General features: G+C 26.3%; 1 protein-coding gene across 1 annotated transcript; it reads left to right on the top strand.

Moving 5' to 3' along the window:
• Nucleotides 1–3,148: 3,148 nt before the first annotated feature.
• LOC106794086 (probable serine/threonine-protein kinase clkA) lies at nucleotides 3,149–5,337 on the top strand (the record flags this gene model as incomplete). Its single annotated transcript, XM_014761508.1, has 4 exons — nucleotides 3,149–3,178; nucleotides 3,291–3,458; nucleotides 4,691–4,997; nucleotides 5,126–5,337. Coding segments are annotated over 4 exons (681 nt in total), but the record flags the coding sequence as incomplete, so codon positions are not given.
• Nucleotides 5,338–21,339: the final 16,002 nt, after the last annotated feature.

Here is a 21,339-nt window from a genome sequence, read left to right as displayed (position 1 = left end):
TATATATAATAAATAATACAAAAAATTGTTCTGAAGTGTGTAGAAATTTAATGAAAAAAGAAATAAAATAAGTGAAGATGGTATTAGGTTAACCCACCCTGTCGTCATAATGAATAATCAACTAGCTAATTAGCGTTCCCTCAAAAAAAAAAGAAAAAAGAAAAAAAGGAAAAAAAATAGAAAGAAAAAGAAAAAAAAGAATAAAAAGGCGGTCGATATGCGTTAGCCCAGGTTATCCCACGGCGTCACACACACACACATACACACACACAGCACGTTCGCAATGAAGCAATCAGCTTTCTCCATAAGAGTGAGAGAAGAAGAAGAAGACCCTTACGTCTTGTTCTTCTCATAGCTGGCATCGTCATCGTCATCATCGGGACTGTTGTTGGTTGTTATTGCCATCTCCAATTCTCTTCGTTCTTACAAGAGGGGCCCGAAAATCGCACGTACAGGTACCCGGGAGCCATGAAAACAATGGTGAAATAAAGCGCGGGCTTTCCATAGTTCATTATGTGAACTAGAGTATATATACAATACCTACACAACTTATGCACGAATATAATACAATCCCTCGAAAAAGTTTCGTATAACTTTAAAACGATGATTTTGTGTAAATGGGAGAAATTATATATGAAGAAGAAAAAAAAAAAAGGAACATGATTGATGATATTAATGTGATGATTAATTACATTGAAAATAATATATGATTATGGAATATTTATTTTTTTTTCAAACTGATTATTATATTATATATGTGTCTGTGTATTGTGTATTATAATTGATATATATATTATATCTTAACAATTAATTGTTATTAAGACATATATATGTTTGTGTACATAATTATGAAATAGAGATATTTAGAGTATTATATTTGAACATTAAAAATGAATTTTATATAATATTGAAATAACAAATACTATCTTTAACGATTCATTTTTGACAATATATCGTGAACATTTAGTTGAAAATAATCTGCTTAGAAAAATAATGAATAAACTGATTTTAATTTTTCTTATTTAAATTTTTGACTTAAACCACTTTCATAATTATGATCACGTATAGATAATTATATATTCATTTGCATAAATTATTGTCCCGGTAATAATACGAATAAAACAAAAAATAAAAAAAATGGTAAAGATAAAAATATAATTTTGTAAAAAGAGATAATTCTTTCCTTTTTTTTTGTCTATAACGATTAATAAAAATTTAATATTGTTTGATAATTCGAGATCGAATTATCTTCTATATGTTATTATATATTAGAATTATTATTAGTAAAATAAATGAAAGATTTTCTATACGGTATATACTTAAATATATAGATAGATAATTATATAGCCCAAGACATATGACAAAAGTTTCGGAATTGCGATGAAATTCGGTCCGAGAATTCTACCCTCTTCATTCTCTTCGTCATTCTCCCCCTACTCCTTCTTATGGTTCTCCTTCAACCATTCTCCTCATAGAACCTCGAACGATGAATTCACGCGCACGAGCGACCGGCTGGTTGATGCAGGAAATGGAATCTTCGTTGGAAGTAGGAGCACTGGCTATATAAGAGAGACTGTAACATCCTGCAAAACGTCAACGTTTGTTTCTCCTCGAGAAAGAATAGTCGTGTGTCACGAGAGTTAAATAAATAAAAAAACACACATACACAAAAAAAAAGACAATAAGAGAGAAAACAATTATTGTCTTGTTTTCGCGATTGTTTTTTGTTCTTTTCGATAATCGCCAATCTTTTCGTTGATCATCGTTTTCATCATCCAACGTTCGTAATTATTATTTTTGTTTTCCCTTCAACAACAACATGGATGCATCAATACGTCATCAGGTAAATGAAAAATTATAGAAACGTGCACGAGATAAACGGTTGGTGAAAACACTGCTGCTGCTGCTGCTGCAGCAACGAATTTCTTTATTTTCAATTCTATTTTTATTTTATTAATATTTTGTTCCTCTCTCTCTCTCTCACTCTCACTCTTCTATCCTTACTTTTCATCCCCTTTTTGTTTCCGTCTCCATCTATTCCTTTTTTTTTTTTCTTCTTTTTTCGTTTTCCACCATATTCCACTTTCCCGCTATTGCGAACGTGAGTACTACGTGAAAAGCCAGTGAATGGGATGAGGAAGATGGGGGGTGGGTGGGGGGGGAGGGAGAAAAAAAGCGATGTGTGATTTTTTTGTATTTTCCGTCTTTTTTTTTTCTTTTTTGGTTTTGTTTCGTTTTGTTTTTGGCTCGGTTCTTCTTTTTCTCTCTCTCTTTCCGTTCATTTTTGTTTCCTCCCCACAACCCCCTTTTTTCACGCCTACCACGATTGTAGTATATACGTCAACGTATTATCACTGTGCAACTCTGACGATTCGACGAACACGAGAAATTCAACTGCGAAATACTTTAACTACACGCGTGTCGTTCTTTATCACACTGAGAGAACGGGAAAAGCATTAACAAAGAGAACATTTTTTTTGTCTATTTTATAATTTCCTTTTCTTATATTTCAACTACGGGAAAATTTTTACGAACGATTAGTTGTTTTTTTGTTCTTTTTTTTTCCCCAAATAATTTCCTCGAAAAACAAAGATTAATTATATAGTTATACGCGTTAATTATCATCCCTTTTTTTCTGTTTTTCTTTTTTAATTTTCGATCAATTCGTAAATTCATTCGAATAAAAAATAACACATGTGAATGATATATCTAAATGACCGTCGTATTTTTTAGACGCGTCTGTAACAATTAATAAATAATTAACTTGTACTTAATGCGTTTACCATAGTTATTGTTAGCGCATTGTCGTGAGAGAATAACACCTTGGTGAAAGGTGTCGCAAGTCGGTTCAATTTCACACTTTGATAGATGCACGATTGCTGGTTTCCTTTCGCATAATAATAATAATAATAATAATAATAACAACAACAATAATAGTTATTATAACGTTAAACTTTACGTCAACGAACCCTTTTTCTTCTTTACTTTTTAACGAGAAAGTTGTTTATTAACAGGTAAATAATGAAAAGTAAGTTAGAGCATCTTAAATTCTTTTGATAATAACGATTGTTTGATACCTGCCTACCTACCCTATCTACCTATCAACCAACTTTGAAAATCGATATCGCGAATAAAAATAAAAAACAAATATAAAGAGAAATGTGAGGTTGGCAAGTGGGTTGGTTTCCTTCCTATAATACGTTTTTTTCGATAACCTATACTCAGGTAGAATCGATTTCAACTATTCGTAATTCGTTTTCCACTTCAAAGAAGAATTCTCATTTCGGCAGATATCCTTTCTACTGATAATCAGCATCGGGTTGGCGTATTGCGAGCCACCGTTGAGTAATCAGTACGGATACCCCCCTGTAGAAGGTAACAACCATTACAGACACCATGACGGTGGTCACTCCTACGATGACGGACACAATAACAATCAGGACTACGCCGATAATTACGTGAGTAATGATCGTTTTCCCTACAGAATGTTACTCCTTTCTACCCTTTGTATTCAACAAACAAGAGTACTACTAAATCCTGTGTATGTGCGTTTAACAATTATTCATGATATACTTCGGAAAAATGTTTACAAAGTATTTCGAAATTTGAGTAATCTTTTAAAGATCATAGAGATTTATTTTAACTCTTATGGACAAGCACTTCAAAATGATTTTATGCTGTAACCTGTGATTCTTTTAATCCCTTACGTGCTCGATATTTATCATTTTGTTCTTGTTGTTGTTTTTTCCTTTCAAATTATATTGTATCATATATATATATATCTCGTATATATTTGATATTGTTATTTTAAAATTATTCTTATTATTATTTATACGATGTATAATTACGTCCCAAAATTTTCTTCATTTCAATTTTACGTGTATACATTATTTTTTAATTTTAATTATTTTACCGAGTTATCTCCATATTGTATACAATCCAAATTATTGAAAAATATATAAAATACAAAATATTGTCTATCTATAATTTATTAATTATATGATTAAGTAAGAAACACTTTTAGGACGAGATAATATTTCATTAGATAAACTTTTTTACACGTTTTCAAAAAAGACAAACTTGATATAATTTCTTCATTACTAATTTATTTATTATTACTCGTTTTTTTTTTTTTTTTACTATTTGGTTGTAAGATTTATTCTTTGATTTTGGATAAAAATAAAAAAGAAAAACGAGCAACACGTCATACTACGTCGATAAAGTCACCCGCGTGTGCAATTTAACAGTGTACTACTTTATTGAACCCTTGTGATAGGCAACACGTATTGCAAGCATGTATGGATAAGTAGCTTATCATAGGAGCTAAAATGAAATTTATTACTGAAAGATGGTAAACGATATTACTGATACTTTATAGAATATTGTTTTTCTTATTCTTATAATTTTAGATGCGTTAGATATTACATTCATTTAAAAGATAGAAAATTGTATTGTACCATGATTATTTTGTTTTAGTTAAGATAAAAAAAAAAAGTGCTACAAAAAGTATATCTCTCAAACATTTGCATTATTATTATTATTATTACTATATTATTACTCTCAATTATTATTCTATTTTTATTAAGAATTATTACAAGAGAGAAAAAAAAACAGTAACAAAATAATAAAAAATAAATAAATAAAAAAAACACAAACACAAACAAATGTTTGAATTAATTGTATTTTTTAGCCAAAATCTTACGACTTTGGATATGCGGTAAAAGATGTTGCTACGGGTAATGATTTTGGTAGACGGGAGTCAAGTGATGGTGAAACAGTTCAAGGTGAATACAGGGTACAACTTCCTGATGGTAGGACACAGATTGTGACTTATACAGCCGACTGGAGAACTGGTTTTCATGCAGATGTGAGATACGAAGGTACCGCGACTTATCCCGATACGTATAACACGCAGAAAAATGGTTATAATTATAATAATAATAATAATCAAGGCTATGATTTCCAAGGAAATGGTATAAATAATGGATACAACGAAGGTAATCTTTTTTTCTTTTTTGTTCCTAATTATTGTTGGACCGTTTGTTTGTTTGAAATCGATGCTAAAAAACTAAATAAATAATATTAAAATTAGGAACCATTAATAAAGAAGAATTTTTTGTTCTAGGTAATAATGCTAATTATAATCATAATAATAATAATAATAACTACAGACACGGAGGTAGCAACTACAATCAAAATAATTATCAATTAGGCTCGAATGCACTGGATAATAATTATAATTTCGGTGATATTACACGAAATACATACAAACCGCCTGTTTATGGGCCACCCGTTGGATAATTATTTAAATAATATCATTACGATTGTATAAAATTTTTACACATTTCTTCTTATTCTGAAATAAATAAATGTTTTCTTAATTTTTTTCGATACAATTTTTCATTTCATTTTAATCTTACGTTTCTTACGTTTCTACGAAAATAATTCACTTTGTTTCTTTCGATGCGATGTTGTACTAATTTTTTTTTTATTCTATTATTTATTCTATTCTTTTTTTTTCGAATAATATAATATAATCCAATGATAATATTATTAGAATTAATTTAACAAAGATGTCAGCAATAGACGCAATGTTGGAAGCATGTTACGATTATCATGTACATATATATTTATTATATCTTTTCTATTTCTATATACTTTTTCACATTTTCAAAATTGTTTAAACTTACGTTGTTAATATGTCAATCTCGTCGAATAAGAATTTGAAAAAAAAAAAAAAAAAAAAACACGAAATAGAAATGACGAAGTTAAATCGTTTCCTTGTTATTATTATTATTAACAAACTGAGACATCTTTTCGCGAACAAATTTATTGCACAGAATAAATAACCATAGCATAAGACAAAGTAGTTTTAATGACCTTAAACAAAAAATTATGCATTCATATAAATAAATCGAACATGTGAAAATAAAATTAAAATAATGTGAGTTATTTTTCTTACCGACATGGAAAGTTGTACAGATAAATTAACAAAATTGACGAGTACAAAGTAACAAGGTTTTAGACTTCTCATCATCATGAACAACAATAAAGTTTTTGATTTTGTAGAAAGCACGTACCATGGTATATAAAACCTATAAATTGATCATTGTCTGTATAATTAAATAAATATATATTTTCAATAAATACGTGGTGTGAGATTATAATATACGAAAAAAAAGAAATAAGTCAAAAATGTAAAATAAAATGAGTTCATCAATGTAAATGTAATTTTCCAAACTTAATAATATAATAAAATGAAAAAATGTTTACGTTTTGTCGACTATAATAACGCTGTGATCTATCATTTTTTGGCCTAAATAGGAATTCATGAATAGTATACCGCAATTGAGGATGATATTAAAAATTGATAGAACAGTTTCTCTAATGTTTTCTTGTTCGAGAGCTGAGTTATGTAAAAGCTACGAAAAACAAAAGCTTTAATAATTAATATACTCATATCTAAAATTTGTCAAGGTTAATTAGAATAATAAATTAAAACAAGATCATACCCTAACGAACGTAATAATTATAAGAATCGAGCCAAGTATAAGAATTAAAGATAAACATTTTTCGAATAAGGAATTAAAGATGGAGTAGAATCTTGAATAGAAATTTTTGTAATAAAAATGTAACATGGAAATTAATTAATACATCTTTGACTCATACTAACTCTAAAGTCTTTTTATGATATTTTATACTACGAATTATTTTTGCATAAACTTTATCCTCCGTATAATGATCATATAAAATATCCTTTCTAATGTCATTCAACATGTTCCTAGATAAAAGATGGACGATCAAACTATTAACAGGTGAAACCCTAAATTGTATTCTCCTGATTCATAATAAGATTTGGTGTGTATTTATTAATACTTTTCTTCTCTTTAAATAATTATAGTAAAAAAATCTCACGCGAATTCTGAAAAATTTCTTAAAAATAAATCATTTAAATTTTCATTTGTATCCCTATACGAGAAGAAATTTATGCAAAATACAAAAAAAATTCTTGAACGCGTAAAGAGATAGAAAATTTAATTAAAGGTAACACTAAACATAATATAGTTTATCACGTGAGTTTATGATAGTGAAAAAAAGATAGTATAGAGTCGTAAAAATGTTTGTTCGGGTAATTAAAATAGTTTGAGAAATTGTGATCTAAGAAATATTAATAACACACGAATCAAATCTTATCGTAATTCAGGACGACCTAAAATAATGTTTCTCTGCTGACATTTATTAATTAATCAATTTAAAAAATCGATTGTGTAATGTTTTTACCCAACAACACAAAACATTCCGCAAATGTTGTATATAAGTACTGCGAATAATGTATAATTTGCTACTACAGCAGTGCATGTTATAGATGACATAACAAATGTAATAACCAATATCAGAATGAAATGTTTTTGTATGTCTAGAAAAAATTCCATAGGAAATGGTAATGTGAGATGTCGAGTTTGGTTTAGAGGAAAATACATATCTAAAATAAATGGTATGGCTGATATGGATATTGCCGTTAAAATTAATCCATAAGTCAACACTAAAAAATAAAAAAAAAACGAAAGAAAAAGAAATTACTAAATTATTAAATGAAATTAAGTTAATATTCTATTGTATTTACATAATATTATCAATGAGTACGTTCTACCGTCTTCCGCGTATTTCTTCATTATTTGAAATTCTTCACTATGTTCTTTTTCGAACCAATTTTGTTTAATAAGCTTTAAGATTTGATTTATCTATAATAACATATTATACGAATGATTCACAGTCAAATAATTAAATATATTTTTTGTCATTATTTTCTATTATACTATTTCTTTTTTTTTAATTTAATTATTATTTTTTTATGCTGATTTTCGAATTACATAATATTTATACCTTTGACATATTGAATAAACTATTGTAATACATCAAAACACAGGTTAAATATAAAATAAAATTAGAAATAATTTCCATGAGTAAATGAAAATTTGTTGCTTTAATAATCATTGTTATCTAAAAAGTAAAATATTTTCTATGAAACTTTCTATTAATATAATATTTAATATATTGAGAAGAAAATAATTTACACCTTTTATATAGTTTACCTGTAACACTAAAAAAACCAAAAAAGTACTGCTTACGATTAACCTCCTAAAATATTGTTTATTTCGTGCGGAATAAGGCCAAAGTCCGATTAATGATAAACAAATTTGATTAAGTTTATAGTAACGTCTCTCAAAGAAGTCTACTTCATTAACTTGATAATCGTGAGCCATGTGAAACTCGTTTATTTTCTATTATATTTCAGGACTTAATGTTTATCTTTGTGTTAGCTATTATAATACAATCGTACAATCATTTCCTTTTTACTTTTTCGCGACAATATTTTTTTCCTTTTGAAAATCGAATAAATAATAAATCACTCTCTCTCTCTCTCTAAGGTAAGTTCAATTTCAACTTTCTTTGTATATACATGCGTGTAATGAGAAATAAAAAGGGGTAAACGATAAACGTGATAGCGCGACGCGTGTCAATCAAAATGATTATTTTACGAGTATATACACCCTCTCTTCTATATTTCCGTTCGTTAACTAATGATTTAAACAAAATTCTCTCAAAGAATGATTTGTCTTCCCCTCTCTTCAACATGACTTGCGCTCTACGTAGTTGTTCAAGTGAAAATAACGAAGAATATGTTAGTTTTCTTTAATCAGAGTATATTGCAATATCAATCTACGCTTAGATGATAAAAATCAAATTTAACACGAAATACGATCTTTGAATACATAATTATAAAAAAAATAATTAATTAGAGCATCATTAATGATGGTAATAATTATCGATACCATGATAAAAAAAGCTCGAAATTAGAAAATAATATTATTAAGTAACATTGATTAGATTTGGTGCGAAACTGAGATACATCGATGTATTTCGAAATATCTTCCGTATTTTTTAATATTTCGTTTTGAAAACACTCACGTATGAAAATCTTGTGTGTAGCTATCGTTTGATATATAATAGGAAGGTGTCAAATAATTTTCAATTACCTGGATTAAACGTGATGATGCAGTACGCTGGAACAAATGCAGTTGACAGATTAAAGATGGTCGTCGCCTCCGGTGCATAATGGTATGAGGTTCAAAGACACGTTGTGACATCTGCTGCAAACATGGCTGCTTTATGATATTGCATTTTTTCTATCTATTATAGAAAAACATCGAATAGTTAAAAATAGTATATAGGAACATAACAATTGTCGAAATATATACTTTATTAAGCCAGACAATAAAATTTAATCATTATAAGTTGATATCCATAGAAATTATGCTGTTAAATAAGATAAATATATAATTGCGTACAAAAATGCATGCAAGAATTAAAATAAAGTGAAACAAAACAATTGACATCTCTCACGAATTTTTCTCATGCCAACTATGAAAGTATAAATTACCATATTCTGTATTTAAATGGACAAATTCTTGTTGTTTTATTTCTTAAAGATGACTATATTGCTTTATGTCAATTGTTTTAAAAATATCTGCAACGAGGTTTCTTTTCTATATGATTGTTTGTTTCTGTGTGGTTTTTAATGTATATTCTCTTTATTTTATTCCTTATTTTTTAAATATCAACAAGGATAACTTGATACTTTACTAATACAATCTTATGATTTGTACAGATTTGCAAGTATTTAAAGATTTGGAAAAGCACAGCATCAATTAGGATATCTCATTGTTTTATATATTAAGTAGATACATAAAAGAAGAACTTGCAAGATTTTAAAATGGACCCAGGCAATTTTTTTATAGTATTTAAATGAGCAAACACATGAGCTTTCTTTTATAATAATGGTAAACTTCAATAATTCACATTTTTCATTAGTATATTCTTTATTCATTGTTTTAATATATTGGTTGTATAATTTTGTAGAGAAATGTACTTTCTTTTTTTATTTACATATACGTTATTAAGTATGAAAAAAAGTAATTTAATTCTTATATGTTACTCTAATAGTTAGTATTCATTCAATAATTACAATTGTTTAACTGTAATTTAAATATAATAATTATATGTTTAGTGTAGTTGTATTTAAACAATTACATAAAAATTAAATTTTTAGATTGCAATAGACATCAGCATCGATTAATTAACAATTATTGTAATAATCTAATACACTCTCTTTAAATTTCAGATTGTTTATACATATATGTACTGGTATAAGTATTACATACATATATACTTTAAATATTAAATGATTTCTATGTGATATTCTTTTCGATAAAAATTTCTCCCTCCGAAGTCATCACTGCACAGGAATGTTACAAGAAAGTAAATTAGTTTAAACAATTACGTAAAAATTAAAAGAATACTAAAACGAGAATAGTATATATAATATATATATAATATATATAATATAATATTATATAATATAATATATATATATATAGAATATATAATTATACATTCACATTATTTTCAATACATTCTAATACTAATGTATTTTATTTGTAGTTTATTTAATATATAACATATTTAACGTATTATATATAGCTTATTGATTTTTATGTTTACGTTTATCTATACTAATGATCAAATACACATTTGAATGTACGGATAGAAAAAGAGAGACTTGCGAAGACAAAGATAAGAATCAAACGAGGCAAGCCTCAGCTGTGTGTACACGTGATCTTTCATCTAGTATGCGTAGAAAAACATTTAGGCACTGCCTTATAAAGTAAATAGGAGGGGTGAGGTGACTCGACTACGTCATCACCTCACTTTGTTTCCGGACGGCAGTGTGACAGGTATCAACTAGTTCCGCTCCGCGTAAGTAATTGTTACTGTCTAATTAAATAATATTTTATTACAGAATTTGATATCTAATTAAATCTCATTTGATTTACAAATTGATGCAGTCATAATCGATGGTGTGAATGCATTGACATTAGGTAAGATGATTTGTAATTAGAATTATATGATCTTATATTTTTCTATGGTTTCACACAAATTTTTACCATAATCTGTCATTCTTTTTATGGTTTCAGAAAGGCGTATGCAATCATTAATCATAAATTTTTTTTGTCTAAATGTATGAATATATGAATGTATGTGTGTATGTGTGTGAACAAATTTTTAGTATTTCGTTTAGTATATCAATTATGCATTTATTGTCAGAACATTTTCACTGATGGCTGTTGATTTTCATCGATTCTTGTTTAATTATAAATCTTTTTTTTTTAGATTGTTTCTGTTAACAGATAGCAATATTGTTAATAGCATCTGAAGAGGATTAGTCGTATAGATAGAATTATATATTAGATGATAAGATAATAAAATAAAATCGGTTATCTATAAGTATGATAATAAGATGAGTAATGAAATAAGAATTTATGTTAAATTATTTTCATTCGATAATATGATGTATATTTTTAATAATTCATTACGAATTCTTATTATTATTAAAATAATATTAATATTAATAATAATATTCTTATTATTATTATTATTAAAATAATATTTAATGCACTTAAGTGCACATAAAAATGCGTGCGTTACTATTGTAACAATTTGCATGTTGTTACATTGTAAGTTTCGGTCGAATGTAAATTAAAACGGTTTATATTTTTGCGTTTGTTTAATAAAAAAAAAAAAACTTGCATGTTTGCGTTAATTGTAGAATGTTAATCGGGTAGGTAGGTCGATTGAAAACATTGTTAATCATTTTTTCATCCAATTTATTATTCAAGTTGGATGAAAAAATTTGTGACTCGTTTTCCGGGTTGATTTTTGTTTTGGAAATTTCTTTTCAATGAAATAAGTAATGAAATGAATTTTTATTAGTAAAATAAATATATTGTAGAAGTAGAATCTTAGCCCGGGGGTCTCCAACCCACAGCAAACTCCTCGCGGTGAGACCTGGGTCGGTATTACTTGCGAATTATTTAAATAAAATGAATAATAAACAATGTAACGCAAGTACTACCGGGCGAATGGCTGTGCTAAATTCAATTTAAATTTATTTACACATGTTTAATTATCATTCATTATATTTTGCTCCTTCTGACGTATATTATTTTTGTGAAACGTTAAATATTCAATGAAACATTTAATAATTTGTTTAAAAAATGAAATATCCTTAGGATACAAATTTTTTATCGTATTACAATTGTAACCTTTCATTTGATTATCTTTTATATGCTGTTATTTATTTTATTTTGTATTTTTTTTGTTTGAAACACATCATTGATGATTTTAACTTTCACACACACACATCGTAATAATGATAAATATTAAATTATAAAATTATGATATATTATGTAAGTATATAAGAGATGTGTTCGATTAATGTAAAGAACAAAAGACCATAGCGTAAGACACCGCTGTTTTTAGCATCTTAAACAAAAATATATTTAGGTATATAGACAATTGTAATAAATGTTTTATAAAATTGTAAATTTTTTAGTTTCTTACCGATGCGAAAAATTGAATGGATACGTAGAAATAGTGGCCAGATGATAAGTAACATGGTTTAGTACTTCTTGCCATCATAAACCAGAGTAATATTTGAGATTTTTTATTAAGCACGTACCAAGGCGTATTGAATCTGAACACAAAAAATCAAATGATTTAATATTTTTCTTTTCATTATTTCGTATATTTAATAATAATAATAATAATAATAATAACAATAATACTTTATTATTTAATTTATTTAAAACTTTCATGGAAAAATTAGGATGCATAATATAATATAATATAATATAAAATACAAAATAAAAAAGAGAAAATTACATTTTGTTCAATAAACAACCGCTGTGATCGATTAATTTCTGACCGAAGTAACACTTCATATATCCTATGATTGTAGTATTAATAAAAAAAGCGACAGACAATGAAAATTCTATTGGATTTTCCAACTTGGATGCATTTTTTTGTATTATCTAAGAAAAATTAAAAGAAAATTGTATCAATGATACACCTTCATTGTCTTTTATGTTTAGTTAAAATCATTAATTTTTCATTATATCGTATATCAAAGATATTATAATAACGTTATTTTACCTGTATAACAGAAGTGGCTAATAAAAACAATCCAATTACGATTAATCCAAAATAAACGCATCGGTAACAGGCGCGTAATTTTATTTCAAATCTTAAAATGATATCGTAAATATACAATTTTTTTTTTTTATACGAGATTTCTTAAACACAAAAAAAAACTTGTAAAAATATTCAAATTTGAATACTAACTGTAATGCCTGTTTATGGTATTTTATACAACGAATTATTTTCGCGTAAGTTATAATTTCGGAACAATTTTTGTCGTTGAATACGCTTTCGACCATTTTGCTGGGGGAAATGAAAAAAAAAAAAAAAAAACAAAATATAAATTAAAAAAAAAGAAATAAACAATATGATATATCAATTGTGTAACAATACGATGGTTACGAGTGAAAACAAAATAATTGATTTGAATAAATTCGTATTACCCAGTGACGTAGAACATTCCACAAAGGTGTTGTATAAATATTAAAAACATTATGCAACTGCTTATCGTTGTTAAACCTAATATAAATAACATAACGAATACTATTGTTAATAACGTAACAAAGTATTTCTGTTCGTCGATATAAAATTCCACTAAAAATGGAAGAACTCGTTGTCGAGTTTCGTTCAAGGGGTTGATGATATCGAGTGCAAGTGGTACAGTCGAAGCAATAAATAATGAACAAAACGCCATATAAAATATTCCTATTAACAAAAATCTTATTTAAATGTTATTTTTTTGTTTTTTTTTTTTCCCCCCACGATGTTCGATGAATTTATTTTTATTCGTATACGTACCCAACATTATTATCGAGTATATTTTAGATTCTTGTACATATTTTTTCATAATTTCAAATTCTTTCGTACCTTCGTGTTGGTGCCAATCTTCTTTGATGATCTCTAAAAGTTCATACACCTACGGGGGGGCGGGGGCGGGGGAAAAAAAATAAAATAAAAAAGAAGAAACTATCACACACAGGCAAGAGGATACGAAAGTTATTTTTTTTTTTTTTTTTAAAGAAATCTAATGATATAAACAAATAAAACAAACAAACAAACAAACAAATGAAATATTTGATTTGGACAAATAAATAAATACCTGCGGTAAGTTGACACAATTATTCGAATACATAAAAATACTAACGAAGGTAATTAAAACGTACGGCATCGTTTCGAATATTATATCTATTTTATAATTAGTCTTGATGATCTTTAGTGACTGAAAAAAAAAAAAAAAAAGACAGACAGTCTACGTTTTCTTATTTTACATTACATTTTTTCATGAATATTAATAAATGTTTAATACCTGTAGAAATAAAATGAAGAAACCATTAAGTGTAACGATAAACGTTCGAATTGTTCTGCATTTTGGTTCGCTGTATGGCCAAAGTCCGGTTAAATTTAAAATCATTCGAATAAAATTGTAATTATCGGTTTCGAATACATCAATCATTTTTCTCTTACGATTAAATGTTATATAGAATCTTATTCTAAATCAAGACAAATCAAACTGACTAAATTCTCATAAGTTTTCACCCTTTACATGGACGTTTTTAATTTTTCTTTTTTTTTTTTTTTTTTCCACAGCAAAATTAATCACCCTTTCCTTCCAACGGGACGATGAATAATATAGAAAGTAATAACAGACGATAAGTATCACACATTGTGTTCGAAAAAGAGAACAACAAATGTCAATAATAAGAGTAGTATAGAAAAATAATATAAAGGTAGAAATAAGAGGGTGTATTATTAAATCGACGATATAATGATTTACTCGATTGAATAGAATTTACAACATGTGTGAACCCTTCTTTTGTATTTTTTTGTAAAAACAGTCGCGCAAGTTGGATATAACATTTTCTTCGAACTGTAATTAAGTGAATTTTTGATTAGTATAAAGCATCATTTCCCCCTCTCTTCGATATGACTTGCGCACTTCGATAATATTCGAGAACGTAAAGTATTGTATTAGTTTTGTTTCTTCAGTCAGGTATAGCTCACTAACTATTATCATCATCGTATCTCTTTTTTTTTCAATTTATTTTGGTGAATTTAAAAAGAAAAAAAGTATTGTACAATGTGATAACGACGAGGAAAAAATAATAAACGAAAAGCAATACGGATAATTTTATTTCGTAGAATGTCCGGCTTGCTGCTTATGTGGGTCGAGGAAAAAAATAATCAAAAAGAAACCAAAAAAAAAAGAGAAAATAAATTTGTATTAAACGTCGCGAATTTTACGTTTTATTAATTAATTTTACGTTACGAATTTACGGTAAGGAAAAAAATTCGCAAGAGATTCGTGATGAGGAATAATAATAATAATAATAATGATTTATTATTCATAACGTCACATCGTGTATTTTCATATTCTTCGATAAAGAATATATAAATTTTCGTGAACTTTTTGTTAATTCTTAAAACACGTTTGTCGGGGATATTTATTTAAATTGTAACATTATCATTGTTAAATATAATCATAGGGAATAAAATATCATGGCGTACGAGACGGACGATTGTGTTAACTAAAAAAAAGAAAAAAAGAATTATTAATTAATAAATAATAATAATAATAATATTGAATTTTGTGTAATTTATGTTTATTTTTAATTTATAACAATCTTACCGATGCAAAAAGTTCCATCGAAGATATGAATGTTCCACCGATCATTACGTAAGACGGTTTTATGCTTCTCGTTATTATTAATAAAATTAATTTTTGTATTTTCGTAGATGACAAATACCATCTCGCGTTACATCTTCGTTTAAGTTTGTTTTTTTTTTATTAAAATATACTCTTTTCTTTTTGTTTCTTTTTTTAATCAATGTATCATTGTTTTTAATCTTTAATTATATACTTACATTTTTGTGTGTACTTCGGCACTACGATCTATCACTTTTTGTCCAAAATAACAATTTAAAAATGCCCAGGCTAAATTACCGATTATGTGCATTATACTAGTCATTATTTCTTTGCCATTTTCAATCGTTAATTGCGTATGTAATATCTACGAAAAAAGAAACAAAAAAAAACAGACGAATCATTTTATTACCAATATTTTGATATTAATTAATTGAATACTTTCAATTATTTGATCGTAGAAATTTTGGTTAGTTAATAATGTTAAAAACAAAAGTTGACTAATGCCATACAAATAATTGATTAATTAATATATCATATGTATGTTATTTGTTTATCGATTATTTTGATTATTATTTAAATAATTTTGTCGGGGAAAAAAAGATATAAATTTATAAATAATAAAAAAGGATTACCACTTACTCGAAGAATATCAGCGCCGATTAAAATTCCAAGAAAAATAATCTGAATCAAATAACAATTCTGGCAAATAGAATTAATCGTAGCGATGAATCTATACACACACACACACACACACACACAAACAGATATTAAATAATTTTATATTCAAATATAAGCGAGCTCTTAACAAATATCTTTAATTTATTTTTATTTTGTTTTCTTATATAAGAATTTATTTTCTCGTTTTAATACTAACTTGATTGTTCTTTTGTGAAACCAAACACCGCGTAATATTTTCTTTAAAATTTTCTTATTTTCTTGATCGCAAAAAAATTCTTTCTCTTCAATCGAATTTTCCAATATGTACCTGAATATATATAAATAGAATTTTGATCGCTTAAAAACAAATTAAATTATTAACTAATTAAAAACAAAAAACAATTGCACATAGAGGTGACTTGAATATTTCCAATCAGAAAATTCAGAGAAAATGATAAAAATTTGTGAAAACATTCATAGCAAAGATATTTGAAAGTTGGCAATGCATAATTAATTTTCTTTTACCCAAATACACCGACAAAGCTTGTATTTTGTATTAAAAAAAAAAAAAACAATAAATTAATATTGGATATGTATGTTGCATATACCCAAAGTTTTAATGATTTTCTCATTTTCTGGATTGAAAATGTTTTCTTTATCAGGTGTGCTATATATCTTACCCGACAAGTTCAAACAAACCACTGCAATGTTGTAAAATCATCAGAAGAAACCCGTATAATCCTATCGATACACATCCCATGATATTCAACATAAAGTACATTAAAAAAATAGTTATATAAAAGTGTTTTGTAATATCGTAAAATGTTTCTATTGGAAATGGTATTTCATAGACACGTGATTCTTTTAATGGTGCAACGATATCTAATAGAGCTGGTAATACAGTTAAAAAAGAAATGATATTGATAGCTCCGAATAATATGGCTGGAAAGAGAATTAATTAGAGACAACAACAAAAATTAATAAGAATTATTTTTTAAAAATATATATATATATATATATTCGAACATTTAACAACCGATTAATTGCATTTGACGTGAAAATAATAAATTAAATAACAAATTTATTAATGTTTAAAAAATTAAAATTCATAATAATATTCTTATTTATTAAATTATATATATATTATGTTGAAAATGAAAATAATAATTTCTAATAATATTCAATCTCACTCAGTAATATAAAAGTGCATAAACGGGATTCCTTGGCATATCTTTTGAAGATCTCACATTCTTCCTCCGATCTTAGTTTTGTCCAATCAAAACTGATCTGTTTTATTAACATTTTACACTGTAAATTTGCAATAATATTTTTAAACATTCATTTTTTTTTTTATGATTACACTGACTTTATCATTTTTTTTCTAAATTATATTGATTTTTGTTTTTGTTTTTCTTTTTGTTTTTTTTTTAAATAAATACAAATAAAACAAGACGCTCGGATAATTAATGTACCTCTTTTTTGTTGATGTAAGCAGTAATAAATGTTATCGAGATGCAAAAACAAATAACAAAATTAGTCAGAATCTCAATGAATAAATTCATGTTGCATTTCGTCGTTAACACTTTGGCAAACTGTGGAAAATCATATTTATTTTCGTATAATATATAATCTCAATAAATTATAATTATAAAATTAAATCAACGTTCGCGAGCTTATTATTGTTATTATTATTGTAATAAAACTTTTTTAGAGTCGGATCGAAAACTGTTTTGAGATTAAAATGAGGACAACGCGTGAGAAAATATAATTATGGAAATGTTACAAAAAATGTAATCTTTTTTAAAATGAAACGATAATGATATAAAACACTCGTTGCATTTCCTGGATTATGCACTTTTTTCTCTCTCTATCTCTTTTTAAGAATTCCTTTTCTTTTTGTTTGGGCTAAAATTTGATCTCTCATACTGACATTAAAAATAAGAATGTTTCAATTTCTTTTTAATACACTCACAATAGTTTTTATTACGAAAAAAAATTCTACCTGAATGAAAAGAATGATCGTTAAAATAACGCTGACAAAGGATGTACGAATTCGTCTTGTTTTAACGTCTAGAAAAGGCCATAATCCAATAACCGAAAGCAAAAATCGATTGCACTTGTAGTAACACGATTCTTCGAAAACATCCATTTCTTATGGGGTTTCAAACGATTCTACCGTATAGTCAGACGTGGGATCAAAGTTCAATCGTATTGCTGCTGTGTATTATTTCACCATCATTTTCTTTTCTTTTTCTCTCTTTGAATTTTTTTCTTTTTTAACTCGATGAAATTGCTATCATTAAAACGCGACTATTATTACTACTATTGTATTATTTTCACGCTGGAAAATAATTTAAATGACATTTATATTCACGTTTCCCCCATTTCCACATTTGTTATTTAATTATTTATACGGGAAGGATTTTTTTTTGTTTTTAGCTCGGAAACGATTTTAAAAGTAAACTGAAAGGGTTGAAGATAATTGTTTTTCTTCGATCGAGAACTTTATACACGTTTAACTTCCCTCGAACGAACGTAATTAATTTGTAATAGTCTTTGGTTTATTCCATTTATATTTTTCTCTCTTACTTTTTCTTCCTTATTATGATACGTGACATGCGCACTATCACTTCGTCAATTTTTCTTCTTCGATTTGTAACATTTTGTCGGTGCTCGTCGGTCGTACGTTCGTTTATCTATTCGAAGTGAACTCTAATTTTAAAAGTGAAAATATTCAAATAATATTTGGGTTAAATGTATGAAAGTTTTATTTACATATATACATATTATATATATATACAAATTTTGTGATATAATCGTTTGATTATTGATTTTATAAATTCTTCAGCAATTAATTTCATATCAATTATTATATATAAAAAAAAAAGAAGTAGAATTAGAGATGAAAGAATAGCAATTAAATCAATGATTTGTTGTTTTGTTTTATTTCTATCGTTTTTAATCTGTCGAAATTATTACAAAAAAAATATATTTTACCAATATAATGTGTAAATATAAATGTATAATGTGTGTGTGTGTATATTATATGTTTACTATGTGTTTATTAATTTGTAAAAATCGAAATTAGACATTTAATTTATTTCGAAGAAAAATTATTCTTATTATTTTTTGTTATTCACGAGGATATTATATAGCATGTTATAAAAAAATATGAATATTGATGATTATTATATATATATTAGTTATTATCATTTTATATATTGTATATAAATATTACAATTAGATTAATTTCAAAACTTACGTCCTTTTTTTCTTTTTTCTTTTTTACAAGATTAGTATTACAATAGTACTGACCGTTATAACAATTAATAAACGAATTGAATAAAATATTTTGTTGCTTGAAAAAGAAACATAGTGTTCCGATATAAAAAAAAAAACAAAACTTATACCATTTATTTCATAGAATATTCATAGAATATTCATAAAATATTCATAGAGTAATATACCGTTGCATAGGATATCGAAGTTTTTAATAACTTGAAAATAAAAAAACAAAATACTCGTTATATACTCGTATATGTGTCATATTATATTGATCAGAACAAATGAAAAAGTATTTTTTCTTCTTACCGAAAGAAAAAATTCGTAAGATGAAAAAAATGTTCCACCCACGCTCAAGTAACATATTTTTTGACTTCTCATTAATATTATTAAACCTGATTTTTGTATCTTCGTTGAAACTAAATACCACGGTGCAATTTTTCTACAAATTATTAATACTTATTTATATATTCTTTATCGGTCAAAAAAATTGTTAACAATGATATTCATTATAAATCGATAATACTCACGCTTTGTAAAACACGTAATTGCTATGATCTATTATTTGTTGACCAGCGTGACAATTAATAAATAAAGAAAACATTATACCTATCACGTGAATGATACAAATCGTAACATCGTCTATATTCTCTCCCAATATGCTTGTTTTTATCTGCATCAACTAAATTACAATAATTTCGTTACAATATTATTACATTAATATGTGCTACGTTTTTTTTTTTTTTTTATTAAATTTATATACCTTTACGTAATCAGATGCAACGAGAATTAATGCTAATGAAATTTGAATGGTGTAACATTCCTCGGATGCATCTTTTACATAATCGAAAAACCTATGTAAAAATAATAATGTTAATTTTTTTAATAAAAAATACAGGATGTAGACAGAATATTCTGTATTATTCAGTTATCTTTTTCTTTTAGAATATCAAGAATGTTATGATCGATCGAGAAAATATTTGACAATTAAATTATGTTTAATTATGTTTATATATCGATACAAATTTTTTTTTCTTATTTTTATGTGTACGAATTGAAATATTTCTCATATTTTTTCTGTGTTACATCCTGTATAATTATTAATATATTACATAAATATCGAGATTGAAAATATTTACTAACTTTAAGGTTCTAATATGAAATCGAATACTACGGATGATATTTTTATAAATTATTTCATTTTCGTTGCTGGTGTAAATGTATCGTTCGTTTTTGACGAAAACGTGTTCCAAAATGAATCTAACAATAAGAAAAAAAATAAAAAGTAAGAAGACGACACATGAGAATAAATATTTTTATTTATGTTTAAAAACACACAAATCATTTTAATTAATTGTTAAAAATAGATATTTATATTATAATGATTTGTTTCAATCATACCCTGTTAAACTTAACATTCCGCAAGTATGCTGAATAAAAAGTAAAAAAGAACCATAAACTGCGACTGCTGTAATACCTAAACACGCTACTATAATAATTATTAATATAATTCCATAAATGGTTTCTTCAATTTTACAAAATGTTTCGACTGGAATTATCACTGTAGGTTTACGAGTTTCGTTTAATGGAACAACAATATCCAACAGACGTGGTAACAAATATGATAAAGCAATCATGAACAAAAAACCACTGAATATTACTGAAAACAAAGTCGTCGTAATATTTTTAATATCAATTAATTAATTAATGATATATAT

Source organism: Polistes canadensis, unplaced genomic scaffold (assembly GCF_001313835.1).
Source record: "Polistes canadensis isolate GaletaPanama2010 unplaced genomic scaffold, ASM131383v1 scaffold_23, whole genome shotgun sequence".
Lineage (NCBI taxonomy): Eukaryota > Metazoa > Arthropoda > Insecta > Hymenoptera > Vespidae > Polistes > Polistes canadensis.
Note: the sequence above shows the minus strand (reverse complement) of the source record. Positions and strands in the feature narration are given on the sequence as shown.